The sequence below is a fragment of the Gobio gobio genome (genome assembly GCF_949357685.1).
Source record: "Gobio gobio genome assembly, chromosome: 2".
Taxonomy (NCBI): Eukaryota; Metazoa; Chordata; class Actinopteri; order Cypriniformes; family Gobionidae; genus Gobio; species Gobio gobio.
In genome coordinates this window covers 13,667,775-13,684,823 of record NC_137098.1, presented here as the reverse complement: position 1 = coordinate 13,684,823, position 17,049 = coordinate 13,667,775, and the positions used below count along the sequence as shown (strand labels likewise).

Here is a 17,049-nt window from a genome sequence, read left to right as displayed (position 1 = left end):
GATGCGTTTACTGGAGCGAGGGCGGGACAATCTGTCACTCTCATGAGATCCACCAATAGCAAACCACAACCATCCAACTCTCCAATTAAAGGGATAGTTCACCCAAAAATTTAAATTAGCCCATGCTTTACTCACCCTCAAGTCATCCGAGGTGTATATGACATTCTTCTTTCAGACTAATAAAATCTGAGTTTTATTAAAAATTTTCAGGCTAATCCAAGCATTATAATAGCAGTAATAGTTGCTCTGTTTTTGAAGACCATAAAAAATGCATCTGTACGTATATATATCTTTAATCGTGCTAGTATTTTGACCTTATTCGCAGGAAGTTATGGCGCTGGGAATACTTGATGACATTCGTCTGATAAGAGGTAAAAAAATAACATAAATACTGTTCAGTTTCATGTCTTAAGACATCAATGTGTCGCCACGAGCCGCATGGTTTAATAAGCAGTCCCTCCAGAAAAACGCGATTATGCGATCGCGTGATTTAACGCATAATCAGCCAAAGTCCGCATATTCATGCGGGGGCCGCATTTTTTCAAATACGCCGCACTTTCGCCGCATAAATTGCCTATTTCCGCGTGCAAAATATGCGGGGCTATCATGATTTCATAATCCCTGCATTTTCGTTGCAAAAAAAGTCCTATATATTAGCAGAAAGTTGAAAAATGTTCGTTTACTTCACACAAGAGCCGCCATTTCCGCCTATTGCCATGGGAACGTTTTGAAGTGACGTGATTACCCGACGCGAACGTCATCGAAAAGCTTCAAACCCCGTGGAGAAACCATAGATACCGGTGAAACCATGATGAAGCACAAACTCCCATTGGCCAACAAAAATAACAGCAAAAGAGCAAAGCAGTTTCCCTGTGTGCTGACTGATTTCAAAACACAGCATCATGAAGCTTTGAAGCGTTATGAATCAATGAGTCGATTCAGCGGTTTGAAGCGTTATGAATCAATGAGTTGATTCAGCGGTTTGAAGCGTTATGAATCAATGAGTCGATTCAGCGGGTTGGATCGCCAAAGTCACGTATTTCAGCAGTTTGACACGCGATCCGAATCATGAATCGACTCGATGATTCATAGCATCATGATGCTGTGTTTTGAAATCAGTCATCACTATATAAGTCGTTATTTAGTTTTTTTTGCACACAATAACTATTATCGTCGCTTCATAAAGTTATTGTAGAACCACTGTAGTGAGATGGACTTTGTAACGACGTCTAGGCTACCTTTTATGGGTCTTGAGAGTGTACATTGTGCCAATGGAGGCCTTTCTGAGCCATCGGAATTCAACTAAAATATCTTAATTTGTGTCCAACAACATAAAGGGAAGTCATTAATGACAGAATTTTCATTTTTAGGTGAACTAACCCTTTAAGAGATTGCACTTTGTGCATTGGAAGCACTCAAATGTCTGTTTTGTATAGCGACATCTGTAAAACAGGAAGTTATTTATTAATTTTTTCAGAAGTTATAGCATATTCCTTTTGTAAAGCTACAGAACTTGATTGACTAAATGTTTTGTAAATTTGAGCCATTATTAAGGTCTTCAATAAAACAAGATGAGAACTTAAATATTCCAGCACTTTCTGTGATGTAGTGCTTTTTTTCTCTTTCTCATCAAACCGCAGTTTTTGTAAGTTCCCGCAATTTTATCGCATAAAATTGCATAAATATCCCGCATTTTTCATCGCATTTTTTAAGAAAACGTGCCGCATAATCAAGGATTTTTGCCCGCAACAATCACAAAAAAAAGCCGCATTTTTCTGGAAGGACTGAATAAGGAATCGTATGTCTGTGTTTTTACTCTCATTGCTCTCATACTCTAAAATATCCCCATTGACATGCATTATACAACTATCACACTGCAACGTTTGGAGTTAAAAATCTTCATTTGTGTTCTACTGAAGAAACAAAGACGACTACATCTTGGATGCCCTGGGGGTAAGCAGATAAACATAAACAAATCATTTTTGGGTGAACTATCCCTTTAATCCAAACAATTAAGCCCCGCGCTAATTTTTTTCTTGTTCAAGAGGCTGTTTACCTCACATTAGGGAAGAACCTTCCATTTCTTGCTGACTTTAATGTGACAAGTTGCAAAGCAACTGCAAACAGCTTATGGTTAGGATTAATGTACAATGCATGGAAAAAAATAATGTAACTAATTGATAAATTTTATCTTCATATTGCTGTTGACACTATTTTATAATAGACTAGCAATAAGCCAATAGGCGCAATCTAGTTTATTGCTTTGATATAAGTAACTGTTGTTAAAGCTTATTGATAGCAAATAAAAATCGCTTGTAGGCTCTCTTTATAGGTCAAGTCAGGATGGCAAAATAAATTGCAGTCAACAATTCCGTATAGGCTATCTCTTGGACTCAGAACATCTGATAACCACTTCGTAGAACCATGTACTATAATTATCTCTGTTGTGATTTTTTAGCATCATGTACAGTAGTTCTTTAAAAAAAAAAAAGAAATTCCAGTTCCCTCCCCTCATTTAATGCACTATGCAGGAAGTTTAACTGGATCATGTAGCAACATTATTGCTAACAAAAAATATAGCCTGTTTTTGTACTGAATTCATGCACATACCCCAGACTCGTCTCACCAAATTATGAAAGTGTAAAAACCGATGTTAAACATGCTTTGTGGTGTTTATTACAGTAGCAATGAACTAAATATGACCTTTAGCACACATTCATAACAGAGCACAGAAACAGGCAGAAGAGCTGAATCATTACCGTAATACACAGAATATACACAATCGTTTAATATTTAATGGCAAATATTATAGTGTAGAATGTAAATGTATTTTATGGCCAACCGTTTTAACATTGCTGTTTAAAACTAAGTGCTATCTGTTTTTTTTTTAATTACTAGTAAGAAATCGATTTTTTAAATTTCACTAGAAACTATTCATAAGATGCTAGCATAGGCTATTTGTTTTAGCTACTGGTCAAAATCATGAGAACAAAGCCGTAGCATTATGAGAACAAAGTCTTAATTAGTACTTTTTTATTTATTTATCTATTATAAAGACTTTTTCCCCTCATAATTTTTTACGTTATTCACAACATATTATGATTTTATTATATTTTAGATGTGTTTTCCCCCCTATTTAAGCCACTTGTTTACTAATAATTAAAATAAGTAGGCCTGTTAGCAGGCTAACGTAGAAAAAGCTAGTAAAATAAATTCTAGCTAGTTTTAAAGGAATAATGTTAAACAGCTTGCTGCCACAGATATTTTGTAAATCAACAGTATTGTAGTTGTAGTAGGTGATGCTGCTCATTTAGAGTAATTATGGTAAAATCATCAACGCTCAGAGTTAAAGAGGCCGAACATCCATTGACAGCAGGACTCAAATCTACTGTAACTCTACGAGGTAAGCTGATTGATCAAGCTGCTATACAGAGAAATTGTTATTCTCCATAAACTTAACTACATGCAACATCTACTTATCGCCTGCATGTCTCATATCATTGTTCTCGGAGTTTGAGTTCATAGTGTTTGTACTGTTGTCTGTCGTAATATCAGTTATTTTGCATATTAAAAGGTTATTAGCTCGAGGATTATGGCAGTTAGAATGTATGTAACTTGTTAGACCGAGAACGAGTGGGAAATAGCTGCAGTTTTGGCTCTTATTTGGTTGAGTTAACATTAGCTAACAAGCTACCTTCCCATTTACAAATAAATAATTGATATTGCACATGCTAATAGAGTAGTTGCTGATGTACAGTTAGTGCAAATGTAGGCTACACTTTGCCTATACATTATTTTTCTTTTCGCATAGTTGTTATATTAGTCAAAGACAGAAAACGTGTACTAGCTTCAGTAAATCATTCTCTAAACAAGTTCCTAGAAGAAAGGGAAACAGCCTCATTTCATAGTCCAGAGTCTAAAACACACAACCATAGTAAATGGCATTTGGGTCACAAGACTGGGTGGAAATGTACAGATATTACCTCAGATTATGTTTCCTTTAGGCTGTTATGCTTTGAGTGAGATATCAGATACTGATTCATTGATTGTGAAGTAACTTAAAGCTGGTTTCTGGTGATTTTGCGTTTGTTTTATTCTTAAAATGTCCTACCTTTCTAAAATAATCACAGAATCATAAAAATGCTACATATTATTTCAAATTACATTTCTTATAATGTGAACTTGGCCAAGTCTGTTTAAGTCAGGTGTTTTCTAGTTTAGTACTGTTCATAGAAGCTAAATATTTTTCAGATAATATTTTAGACATATTTATAATATTAATGTTTCACCATATAAATTGGGTCTTTAAACAAGCAACTATTTAGGTGCCTTTTAAAGGTCCTGTTCTTCGTGATCCCATTTTTCAAACTTTAGTTAGTGTGTAATGTTGCTGTTAGAGCATATATAATACCTGTAAAATTATAACGCTCAAAGTTCAATGCCAAGCGAGATATTTTATTTAACAGAAGTTCCCTTTCAAAGCCTACAGCGAATGGCTGGTTGGGACTACATCCTGGTACATCCTGCTTTAATTACGTCAGTAGAGCAGTTTGTCGACTAACCTCCGCCCACAAGAGTACGCGAAAAAGGGGGCGTGGTCTTGTTGCTCCAGCGTGGATAAGAGGAAGTGTTGCGTTCGGTTGCATTTGTATAGTTTGTTTGTCGCCATGTCGTCGAGACGCTGTTATTTTCATCCCGGAGTCAAGTCACCTTTGTTTGGCTTTCCCAGGGACGCTGTACTTAGAGATCATTGAGCGCATGCATCCCCGTTATGGTGAGAGGCGTGACCTTTCCGGTAACGTGCGCTCTGCGTGCGCTAAGCTGCTGTCGAATCACAACACGGGAAACGCTGGCACAATCAGAACTCGTTACGTGTTTCTGAAGGAGGGACTTCATAGAACAGGGAAATCTTTCAAGCCGTTTTGAGGACAGTGAAAACAGCAGTATACAGATAAGTAAATTGTGTGAAAAATACAGTGTTTTTTTACACGCGAAACATAAACACATGTTATATTGTACACTGTAAACACAATCAAAGCTTCAAAAAAACACGAAAAACGGGACCTTTAAATTTTAGGATGGGTGTCCCTCGCACGAGAATAAACCCTTTTCACATTCCCGGGTTTCTCAGAGCGGAAGTCGTCATAGTTGGGGTAACTTCTATAGCGGTGAATGAGAGTATACATTAAATATATTTTTTTGTGTCCCCCATTTGCTCAAATAGCAAAAGGAAAAACTCCACAATTGTGATTTCAGACCTTTCAAAAAGAGGGAAAAAATAGAGTGAGATTGATAACGGCAGTGAAAAGTAGGGGTGCACCGATCCGACTTTTTCAGTCCCGATACCGATACCGATGCCTGGGCTTTGTGTATCTGTCGATACCCGATACCGATCCGATATATTGTTGAATTAATAATAAACTGTATATCTTCCACCTTATACCTTCCTTGAAGAGACTAAAGGCACCAGACTTTACTAACTAAACATAACTAAGACAAAATAACAGATGTATGTAAGGTGTTGAATTCTTATTTATTTAAAAAACAATTGTGCATTCAAATCTAAAATAGAATGTAATCTAACTTCTTTAAATAAATTAAATGTAGCAGTGGAAACAAAAAACAGTGTATTGGTCAAACATACAATAGTAATCTGACAGTTACCAAACATTTTTTACACTACAGATAATTGTTTTGGTATATAATCATATCAATATTAAAAAGTAGCATTACAAATTAACAAATAGTCTAATTTTCTACCATATGCAATTTAATAAAAATTTTCAGCTAGCTAATAACAACTTTGTTCTGGTTTCACCTCACTCCAGATTAAATGATTGTAGGCTAGGCCTATTTATTTTACTACACATTGTCAACAGAAATAAGATGAAATACTGTTGATAATTAAAAATAATTATTACTACCCACTCTTGCTAAAATGGGTAAGCACACTTGTGTTCTCATTTCAGTTGCGTTCTGAGTAAATTAATAAACTGAGTTCATGAGTTCAGTGTTGGACAGATCAGTTGTTCTGGCCAGTCGTTAAAATGATTCGGTTCAAAGGAGTCATTAGGTCACGAATCGGACATTAGCAGACGCGTTGTGTGCGAATCCCGTCTGTTAGAACATCGCGAAAGATGTCAACACACAGAAAACACTTCATAACTGGATATAATTTGTCTCCCGCTTATTGAAAGTATGCTTTATGTCAGCTGGTCAGAGAAGAGTCAATGTTTTTTGAGCGCAATTCACACCCAGTGATAATTCAAGGACAAAATTGTCCGAATGTGTCACGTGCAACATGGTTTCGGTCTTCCGAGCATTTGATTTGGATTAATATGTGAAATATGAGAGCGAACACTGATTATTTTGAAGACCCAGAGAGCGCGCGCGGGGGAGGAATTCTCTGATCGGTCTCTCTGTCACTCAGTCACAAGCGCAGCATCTGTTCTACATCACTCGTAAATCACAATAACTCATCAAATTAGGCTTTGGCCGTCAAAAAAATGTCAATGCAGGAAAGACCCTGACTTTGCAGTAATACCCTCGAAACAGCGACAAACTAGTTGGCGTGGCGTGGCAAGCGTGAATCTCCTCCACACAGCCGAATCTCTGGCTCGCTCCCTTCTAGCCTGCGACACACGTGAAGCTGACGAATGACGTAGGTTCTGCTGCGACGGAAAAAAACACCTGGATCGGCTTGTGGATCTGTTAATTTTTCCGATCCCCGATCCAGCTATTTTGTCAGTATCGCGGCCGATATCCGATCCTAATATCGGATCGGTGCACCCCTAGTGAAAAGAGAGCAAGATGTTCATTTTTACCATCACTCGCATAGACGCTGTATTAGAAATGGATTAATTATGCATTGTTCATTATGCATGGATGGCTATACACCAATGAGCCAAAACATGAGCATTTTGAGTGCTGTTGTACGGATTCTTAAACGCCTCTGATTGGCCATCATGTTCACACACTCAACATATATGTCTCTGATTGGCTACAATTAGACATGTATCGCATAGACGCTGTATTAGAAACACCCTCACAGCAGCGGTAACTTGTTTTTTTTGTAATTTGATGCAAAAGTAATATAATACAAAGTATTAGTGTTATAAATGTACATACATTTAAACAATTTTTTTTTAGGATTTACGATAATGATGACCGTTAAAACACGTCATCACAGTCTGTGAAACTGGTCTATGATCATATTCAGGGTTGTATGCTCTTTGCTGATTTTAAAAGATTGAAAACCCCTGGTTTAAATCATGGTAATCGCTTCTATCTTTTAGTGTAAGTCTACTTCCCCCCTCGGGCTGACTGGAGAGTTTAGTGGCTCACCCTGTTTGGTCGGTTGTGTGTCTTCTTGACTTCTGTTTTATATGTTGCACAATTCTGCTGCCATTTATAGTAGAAAAACCCACTTTGCTTGCTGCACAGCTTGGCCTCATTGCTTGCTCATATCCCAGGAGGACCGAGTTAAACTTGTTAACATGAGGTAGCATGCTGGGATGAAGCATGTTGGCCCCCTGGGGCCCTTTTCCTCTATAAGGTTTAAATGTCTTTGAAATCCTTGGATTGGGAACTTATGATTTCTGCTATAGTAAGAAATACTGCAAAATCTGAAATGGTAGAAATTGCCTCATAAAAAAATTAACATTATTACAGTATTTTGTATTATGCATGGATTGATATACACAAATGAGCCAAAACATTATGACCACAGGGGAAACACAGGGGAAATAGTGTACCGACTTCGGTACCTAGTCGGTACTGAAATGTTAAAATTTTGTCGATGTCAGCATTTCCCTCTAGCATTTTGAGTGCTGTTGTATGGATTCTTAAACACCTCTGATTGGCCATCATGTTCACACACTCAATATGTTCAGAAAGGCATTGTAAACATATTCCTTATGATTGTAGTGGTTTAAGAAATAAATCCCCGGTTTCACAGACAAGGCTTAAACCTAGTCCCAGACTAAAATGCATGTTTGAGCTGTTTTAACTGAAAGCAACTTGCACTGACATATCTTAAAATATGTTGGTACTATTGTTTTGTCCCAAGATGCACACCAGTAATGTTTTTTTCTAAGGCATAATCCTGGCTTGATCTAAGCCTTGTCTGTGCAACCAGGCTTTAAAGTTGAAGTAAGCAGAACTTGCAGATTTTTATTTTGTAATCATACATTGTAATTGCTCTGAACTTTAAATATTTGAGTAAGATAATTCATACATTTAATTTATAATTTCCTGGGATTACAAATATCATGTAATCTCAAATTTTTAGTAGTGGAAACTTGGCTAGCTTAACTATCTAATTGAATAAATGCTACCTTGCTAATTGGTTACACAATGCTTTGGTAGCATTAGCATAGCAAAGCGCTTGCTGAATGAGGACAGCAATATAATACATTTAATAGGCTCATGCTCTATAACACTACAAACAATCTGGAAAAAAAACTACAAAAAAACAACACAACAAAAACTCTAAACTAACATAAATTAATATTAAACACTACAAAATGTCTCACTTAATGTTAATCTTGCACAAAAAACATAGTATCACACTTAATTTTGACAGATTTTTACCCTTTTGAGTGTCATGGCAAAGCATGCTGGGAAATAGAAATCCCAGCCCAGTTTCGGTTAAATTTAAAGGGTTAGTTCACCCAAAAATTAAAATTCTGTCATTAATTACTTACCCTCATGTCGTTCGACACCCGTAAAACCTCCGTTCATCTTCGGAACACAAATTAAGATATTTTAGTTGAAATCTGATGGCTCAGAAAGGCAGAAATATCTTAATTTGTGTTCCGAAGATGAACAGAGGTTTTACGGGTGTCGAACGACATGAGGGTAAGAAATTAATGACAGAATTTTCATTTTTGGGTGAACTAACCCTTTAAGTTTGTCTAAATTAAAAGAAACAAGTTCATAAAACCAAACCAATGAAATAATTCAGATTACTTAAAATGTGTCAGTTTTGAGAACTCAAAAGAAAAAGAAAGCTGTAAATATTCAAAAGTTAATTAGTTTGAACTAAATTGAACCCCTTTGCAGTCAGGTATCGCCGACGGCCCCAGATTGCTGTTGTTCAACATTCACTGCATGTTAAAACATCACACTCTAACTTCATCTGGAAAAAACTTGGTATAATTATAAAGATTAAAGCCTCCAGCTTCGTTATTTGACCACTGTTTATGATAAAACGAGGTTGCAGTGACATTCATTTCTTAATTTATGTCAGGAGTGCAAAATAACCGATCTGAAATGAACAATATTTTGAATGAAATGTCAACAAGAATCAAAAGCCCGTCACGTCTTCTCCGTTTTATTTGTGGTCACATACATGCACTAAACCGCATCCGTTCGGGCTCTTCGTGAAACAGTCCGCATATTTGGACAAATATAGATTTATTATCACATGTTTGCTAAATATTTCGTCATTTCTTTTCATTTCTCACTGAATTATGCTGATCTGAAGAGCTGAATGACATTCAGAGCGATCTCTGTGTTCTTCCTGCTGCACGCCACTTATGATGATCTCAGAGCTCTCTCATTCGCTGTACAGCTGTCAATCTTCCTACGTGACACAACGTGATCATAATTCTGCCCCTTCTGGTCACGCTGTTCAGTGCACTTCCTCATCTCATCTCTCCGTGATAAACATTGCCAACATGTGAACCTAGAAGCAATAAATGCTCGATTACGATGGCAAATGGTTTGTGTGTGTTTTGCTTGCGATTTGGTGTATTTTCATATGAATAAAGAATGTTTCCGGTAACATGCTAAACAGGTGTAGCGATTAGCTCCATATAAAATGCTAAATATAAAATTTTAACACCATTGAACATCACTGAAACCCACATTATATCGCGATCGGGAGTAAATACAAACACTCGTCGGCTGTTTAAAGGGAGTTTGGAGTTAAAGTGTAATATTAATCTTTTATAGTGTGTTATGTAGCTTGATGCTAACTGTAGCTCTAATGCACCTGTCATGCCAGGAGCTATATTTTATTTCACATAAGGTAGCAAAAGCATGCTTTTTCTTGTTTGTCTGTTTGCTAAAAAGACTTTAGATTGTAGGTTTTAATGCAAAATGGGATGAATGGGTTGCTGGGCAATCCAGAATCTGAATCGTTTATTATAGCTCAATTCCAACACAAAAGAATTTCTATGAAAGGATAATGAGGATTAAGTCATTTATGACAGACGTGTGAAAGTTAATTGAATGACAACAATAGACTATGAATTAAGCAGTTGAAAGACTAGTTAGTAGACAGCAAGTATGTGTTTTATAGATAAGATGCTATCACAATAACATAATGATAGCATCTCCTCTTAGCGTTCACTAAAAAGCCACATGACATAGTCAATATGCTTCGTAAAATGCATAATTTTAGAGATTTCCTCCTCAGATTTTAAATGAAGCATGACCACATTATACTACATTCACATAATATTTTTATACATTTAAAAATATATTCTTAATATTTTTGTTTTAATGTTTATATATTTCCATATTAATAACAGTCTGAGTAATTCTGAGTCTTAAGCGTTGGCTTTCTATATATATGTTTCTTATGTGTATATTCAGAAATACTGGCGAGCAGCAGCCCTTTTATTTGAGGTATGTTAAAATGCCCCACTTGCCAAAATGGGGGGTGACAGGCAAGGGGTTCATTTGAGTTTGCTTTACTCAAACCAATGAATTATTTTGAGCTTTAGGGTTTACAGAATGAGCACTGCACATCAAATAATTAAACTATCCTGTTCAAAGGTTAAATAGTAATTTTATGTAGATACACAGTTAGGTTAGGCTGCCTCACAGTGATTGTGATTCATGACCTATGAGCAGACATGACTTGGATAAAAATGGATTGATTGAAACATTAGGAAATTGCTATGAAGAAAGAGACTTGGCTTTACTTCTGACTCTTGTGACAGCTGGTTTAACGTCATGGCCTGAGCACTCACCTGATGCATCACTCCACAACCAGTCCAACACATTTCCAAATCTCCCGACTCGTGTATGAGTTTCTTTTGACTGTTGTGTGGAATCCAAGACAAATATCATGCAGTTCATTATCTGTGACTGTTTTGAAGAGGGCCATGTTTATTTCATTGCATAAAACTCATCTCACTTATCTCTGTAAGATCAAGCAGATTTCAAGGCTGTGATGTAAACTGTAGTGTCAGCACGCAGCTTCTGTATAAACTAGTCTGTGTGAAGGCCGTGATAAAGTTTTGCCTCCTTGATCTCTTATGCTGTGTGCTGGCAGCTGCTTCAGCTGGTGTCGTCCTGGCTGTCATGTACCAACCTCTTAATTCTGGGACGTTCTCAAGCCTTTGGTGTTGAATAGAGGCGGAAAAAGTGCCAGATCCTCCATTTGCAAAGCTTGAACTGAGCTGGAGATTTACTGGATTGTACTATTTTGGAGATTTTACTGAAATTATATTGCCGTTCAACACAGGACTAAAGGTGTAGTTATGATTGTTTTTTATTTATTAGAGAACCGCAAATGCTGGTCAACCTTGTTAAATCTCTTAAAATCTTGCGACAAAGAAGTACACTTTAGCATACTTTTAAAAAGAAAACTTGTAACTGAAAAAATACTTTAAAATAAATAAGTATAAACTCTATAAGTGTGAGCTGAATGTAATGTTTTCAGACACTTAATTGCAATTAAATTATAATGCGTTATAGTTTAAATGTATATTTAATGCAATTAACTGATCCTTAGAATGCTTTTTTTGACCCACTTAAGTAGGGCCTAAGTACATCTTTATATGTAATTTCATTATTACTTCTATTGTCTTTGAAATTAATTTAAAAGTGAACTGCCGATTGTAGTAACAAGCATTTATAGTAAACTAAAATATACTTTAATGCCATTTCTATTGAAACTTTTGTCATATTGTATAAGTACAGAGTTTTTTTTGCCATGCTATAGCCTTAGATGCATTAAATAAAACAATCTGAATCTGTATAGGTACACATTGGTAATGATGTCGTAATTTAAATATAAACTTTAAATGAAATATTGAAAAATACTACAATTAAATTTATAATCAAGTGTGTTACATGTGCTTAAGTATGTTAGTCAACACATCAAAGTAAGTGCTTAAAGCACGACAAAAGATTATTAAAACAGAATTATTTCAAATGTTCTTTAAAACTTTTCACATTATTACAGTGCACTTTTAAAATTGTTTTAAGTGTGTTAAGAAACGGTAATGAAAGTATGCCTCCTTTAAGTACACTTAAGTGGCCTTTTATTTCATTAATATAATATTATCTGCGAGTACAGTTTAAAAAATGTTTAAGATTTAAAGTTCTCTACAAATTTACATTCAATACAGTTAAGTGCACTTCTTTTTTTACAAGGGAATGTATGCATAATACTGGAGGTACTATGATGATATCAGATAGTAATACCATGCTACATGTACAAAAACATGGTATTACCGTTGTAACATGTCTAAAAATGTTTTAATTAGTAAATTAATTACTTTTCTTTTCTTCCTCTCAATTCAAGGTTCAAGAGTGTGCAGTAAGGAAGCGTGATTTTAGTTATGACGAACCCTTATGCACACACAATTGAGTCTCTGGACCCCCAGAAACCTGACCACAAGTTTTTCAACCTTAAACAACTTAAAGACCCCAGATATGGTAAGACAATATTTTTTTATTTGCTTTGTTGATTTGTCTAACCCAGGGTTGTCCAACGTCCTGCAGATTTCAGCTCCAACCTGCTCCAACACACCTGCCTGGAAATGTCTAGTGAGTCTGAAGACCTTGATTTAGCTGGTTTCAGGTGTGTTTAATAAGGGTTGGAGCTAGACTCTGCAGGACAGTGTCTCTCCAAGGGAGCAGGTTTGGACACCCCTGCTCTAATCATTCAATTAATGAAAGTTAGATCAGCTGTCCTGCAGACAGGGTTATTATTATGAATTTTTTCGATGACTGGAGACATGACTGTCCTTCTCTGTCCTTTGAAGACCAACTTCCCTTCTCCATCCGTGTGCTGTTGGAGTCAGCAGTGAGGAACTGTGATGGGTTCCTGGTGAAGAAGGAGGATGTTGAGAAAATCCTCAACTGGAAGGTGACGCAGAGTCAGAGTGTGGAGGTGCCTTTCAGACCTGCCCGCGTCATCTTGCAAGACTTTACGTAAGTTTTAACCTTATAAAGCCTACTGTATCATATTTGATACGCACATTTCTAAGCAGGGCTCTGAACCGGTTCAAGGAACGAAAACGAAAACCGGAAACGAACGAAATTAAGAGGAACAAAAACGAAAACGAAATCAAAATCAATTTGAGTCGTTCTGAACAGAAACGTTAATTTTAAATGACCATTAACCGGTTAATAACGTTATGTTATCGTTCTCTTTAATATTTTAATTTGGCAGTGACCAATCAGGAATTGAGTAGTACGGCATGTGACGTTGACGTATCAAGCGTGAGTGAAATGCCCGCGCACCAGTCATCTATGAATCTACCGGTACGCAAGTCAGTATAGAGCGCGCATTTTCATGCCTCAAGTACATTTCTTTCCCCACTGAGGTCTACAATGAATGTGCAGGTATTGGAGGACATTCTTTTCGAACGTTCAAATAAGCAGTACGGACTTTAAGCTCAAATAGTCTGATTTAGGCTAGTTTGTGGATTTTGTTTAAGCCTATCGAAGTAGGCTACTAGCATCTATCAAAATTGTCTTTCAGATTGCCAATACAGGACAGGTCAATGTTTTCTATATAGACGGTTGATGCTTCGTATTAAATGGTATGCTATATTGCATTAAATTATCAAGCTTTATTAGCTGACTGAATTTGATTATGTGATGCAAGGACGTGTTGCGCAGTGTTTGCTTTGAAATTAGCAGTTGACGGTGCATTAAAAGAGCAATGGTTATCCAGTTTATTTATTCTTTATTTATGCAATTTTTAAAACAAGTCGTGTTGAAAAAAAAGTTATGTACAAAGAATGTTATCACTCTTCTGAAAAGAATTAGGCATAAGAGGGCCACTCTCGATTGTCTAACGCTCCATTAAAACAGGTCCGCTGTTTATGCTTTGTAATTAATGCATGTATTTCTGTTGTGGTTTTAAAAATGTTATGAAATAAATATTCAAGTTTAATTACCATGCGTTATATTATTATTGAGTGAAAATAAGTCTATTTATACATATTTGTTTAAAGTATAGGCTAAATTAAAATAACGTTATTAACCGGTATTTTTTCAAATCAAACCGTTTTCGGAACAGTAATGTTTATTGAGGAACGCAAAAACGGAAATGCTATAATATCGATTCTGCTCGGAGTGAACCGATTGATATTTTTTTTCAGTTTTTAGGCCCTGTTTCTAAGACCTCTAAATAATCAATATAATCAAACGTTTACTTAGAAACCTGTTGTACACAATCTACTAAATGCTATCTACACTATATTGCCAAAAGTATTGAATTCAAAATCATTGAATTCAGGTGTTCCAATCACTTCTATGGCCACAGGTGTATAAAATCAAGCACCTAGGCATGCAGACTCTGGTTCTACAAACATTTGTGAAAGAATGGGGGTGCATTCCATTCGACAGGGTCCCTACGCACTGTTCACTGCTCCCTACTCCCTGAGCACGTTATATCAGTTGAAGTGGACTTCGCTGACAATAATCGCTCATTTGGAACGCCCTGCGTCATCAAAGAAAGGCAACGACGGGTGCAGATTATGATATAGCCTAACATAAATTAATATTGTAATTTACTTTACTTTCAAATTGAAAACCATATAATGAGCATATACATTTACAAAACACACAGTAGGCCTATAGGCTATCTAAAACATATAATCAAAACATTGTCCATTAGTTTTATTAGTTTACTTATAACCTGTATTGACTATGAACAGATTTGAAGCTGCACCTGTCATTCAATATGAAAATACTTTGATTTGGTTAACTATAGGCTATTCTTAATGGTCTTTAGCGGTCTCATCTCGTGCGCTTTCTTTCCCAAGTGCTGCTGCACAGTAAACATTCCTGAGGTAAATAAAGTAACATATAAAACATGACAGCCCTCAGGTGCTTCTCAACACTTAATTTGTTTACATATTCATAAAATATAATATACAAATGTAACAGTTATTGCCATAACCATTCATAAATACTCTAGTTTGTATAATAACTATGAATATTCAAATGCATATGTAAACTCCTTAATCGCAGAGCTGTTTAAAAACTCTTCTAACCAACGGCTCTGCACCATCATTAGTTCAGACAGGTGATGCATGCGACGCGCAAAGACATTTGGGTGATTTTCACTCTCTACTTCCTGTGAAGTGATGTATCGATGTTCCCTTCTTCCCTGCGCCGTTCGCAGTACCCTTCGGACTGAACATGTTCGCTCCCTTTGGATTGGAATCTCACTTAAGATGGCGGAATACCCTCTTAAGTCCACTTCGCAGTCCACTTACGGTCGAATGGAACGCACCCTGGGTCGCACTCAGGGGCTCAGTGAATTCAAGCATGGTACTGTGATAGGTTGCCACCTGTGCAATAAGTCCATTTGTGAAATTTCCTCACTACTAAATATTCCACAGTCAACTATAAGGCCATCTTGTGTCAAGAGTCATGAAATATCATGTTATATTATCTTTTTTCCACAAGAAGTCGGCAAAGACTGTGAGATATAAGTTATTTTGAATGGAAGTTGAAAGAATATGCTTAAATTACTATATATTTATTATTTATTGATTCAAATCTAGTAATTTTAAGGTAAATAAAAAAAAAATTGCATTAAAAAATAGAAAAAATATGATCAAAATGACATAAAATAAGCTTTCTGGACAAAGGAAAAATTAAGTATAATTTTAGGGCTTCGGGTTGGATTTGTTAAAAAGAGTGAGGGAAGGATGAGGGTTAAACAATTACTAAATAAACTGCAAAATGTTAAATTTTCTAATATAGTTATTTCATGCATGGATTGCTGCACTGCCCAAGCTTGCGGCACCATCTGCAGGACACCCTTAGCATGTTATTCAGGGTTCAAAGTGCCCAAAGTTCAAAATTGAAATGGTGTTACTTGCCAGTTGCCCGGTAACTTCTTTTAAAAAAAAATGAGAATGTTATATGGCTTAGTGTGATCATCAAATCGCAATGGTTGTGATGTAATTATGTAATTATATAAATATTAGGGGTGTAACGGTTCGCGTATTCGTACCGAACGGTTCACGGGGTGAGTTCCAAATGGAATCAGTATTCCCTATTTGATCATCCCTATGTGAGCAGGACACGGGAATCAGTATTCCCTATTTGATCATCCCTATGTGAGCAGGACACGGGAATCAGTATTCCCTATTTGATCATCCCTATGTGAGCAGGACACGCGTGTGCCGTATGTAGCAGTTTGGAATGCACTTGGCAAAGGGAGCGGCGTAAATTCCTCATTATCTTCAGCTGGGATGTTCCCGTGACAATGCAGCGCCAGCATAAATAAATATACAATTCAAATTTTTAAGAGTTATATTACTTTTTATATACAGTATTACAAAGCATATTTTTATAAACATTTTAAAATAAAAAATGTTTATTTTTATTTGCAACAGTTAGGCTAAAAAAAAGAAAATGATGCAGATAAAACTGCGACATCTGCTACACTGTTGCCAAGTTCATACATGTCCGCAGGTTGAAGCGACCCCAATTGTGTGATATTTAGCACCGGGAATGTGTATTTCCGCAGGAAACCCTGCCAAAAAGACATATATTTTACCCCCCATAAGAGATTTTTACCAAAAAAACCCCACTGAAATGAGACTGGGCTTGTTTTGGGCTAGTTTTGAGTAGCGATTGGGCGGGTTTTGTTGTGAATATCTGGCAACCCTGATCTGCTGACGGACACTGTGCTGCGTTTTCACCGGAACATCCCAGCTGAAGATAATGAGGAATTTACGCCGCTCCCTTTGCCAAGTGCATTCCAAACTGCTACATACGGTACACGTGTGTCCTGCTCACATAGGGATGATCAAATAGGGAATACTGATTCCATTT

At 36.4% G+C, this 17,049-nt stretch overlaps 1 protein-coding gene across 4 annotated transcripts in view; it reads left to right on the top strand.

Annotated features, from left to right (window-relative positions):
* The first annotated feature begins 3,342 nt into the window (after positions 1–3,342).
* Positions 3,343–17,049, top strand: part of aco1 (aconitase 1, soluble) — a 36,654-nt gene continuing 22,947 nt past the window's right edge. For all 4 annotated transcript variants that reach the window (XR_013815984.1, XR_013815985.1, XM_079809568.1 and 1 more), the window contains exons 1-3: positions 3,343–3,403; positions 12,545–12,678; positions 13,008–13,176. Coding sequence is in view for 1 of the 4 variants with exons in the window: in XM_079809568.1 (XP_079665694.1) it covers positions 12,582–12,678; positions 13,008–13,176 (266 nt within the window). In the remaining 3 variants the exon portion in view is untranslated. The remainder of the gene's footprint in view (positions 3,404–12,544; positions 12,679–13,007; positions 13,177–17,049) is intronic.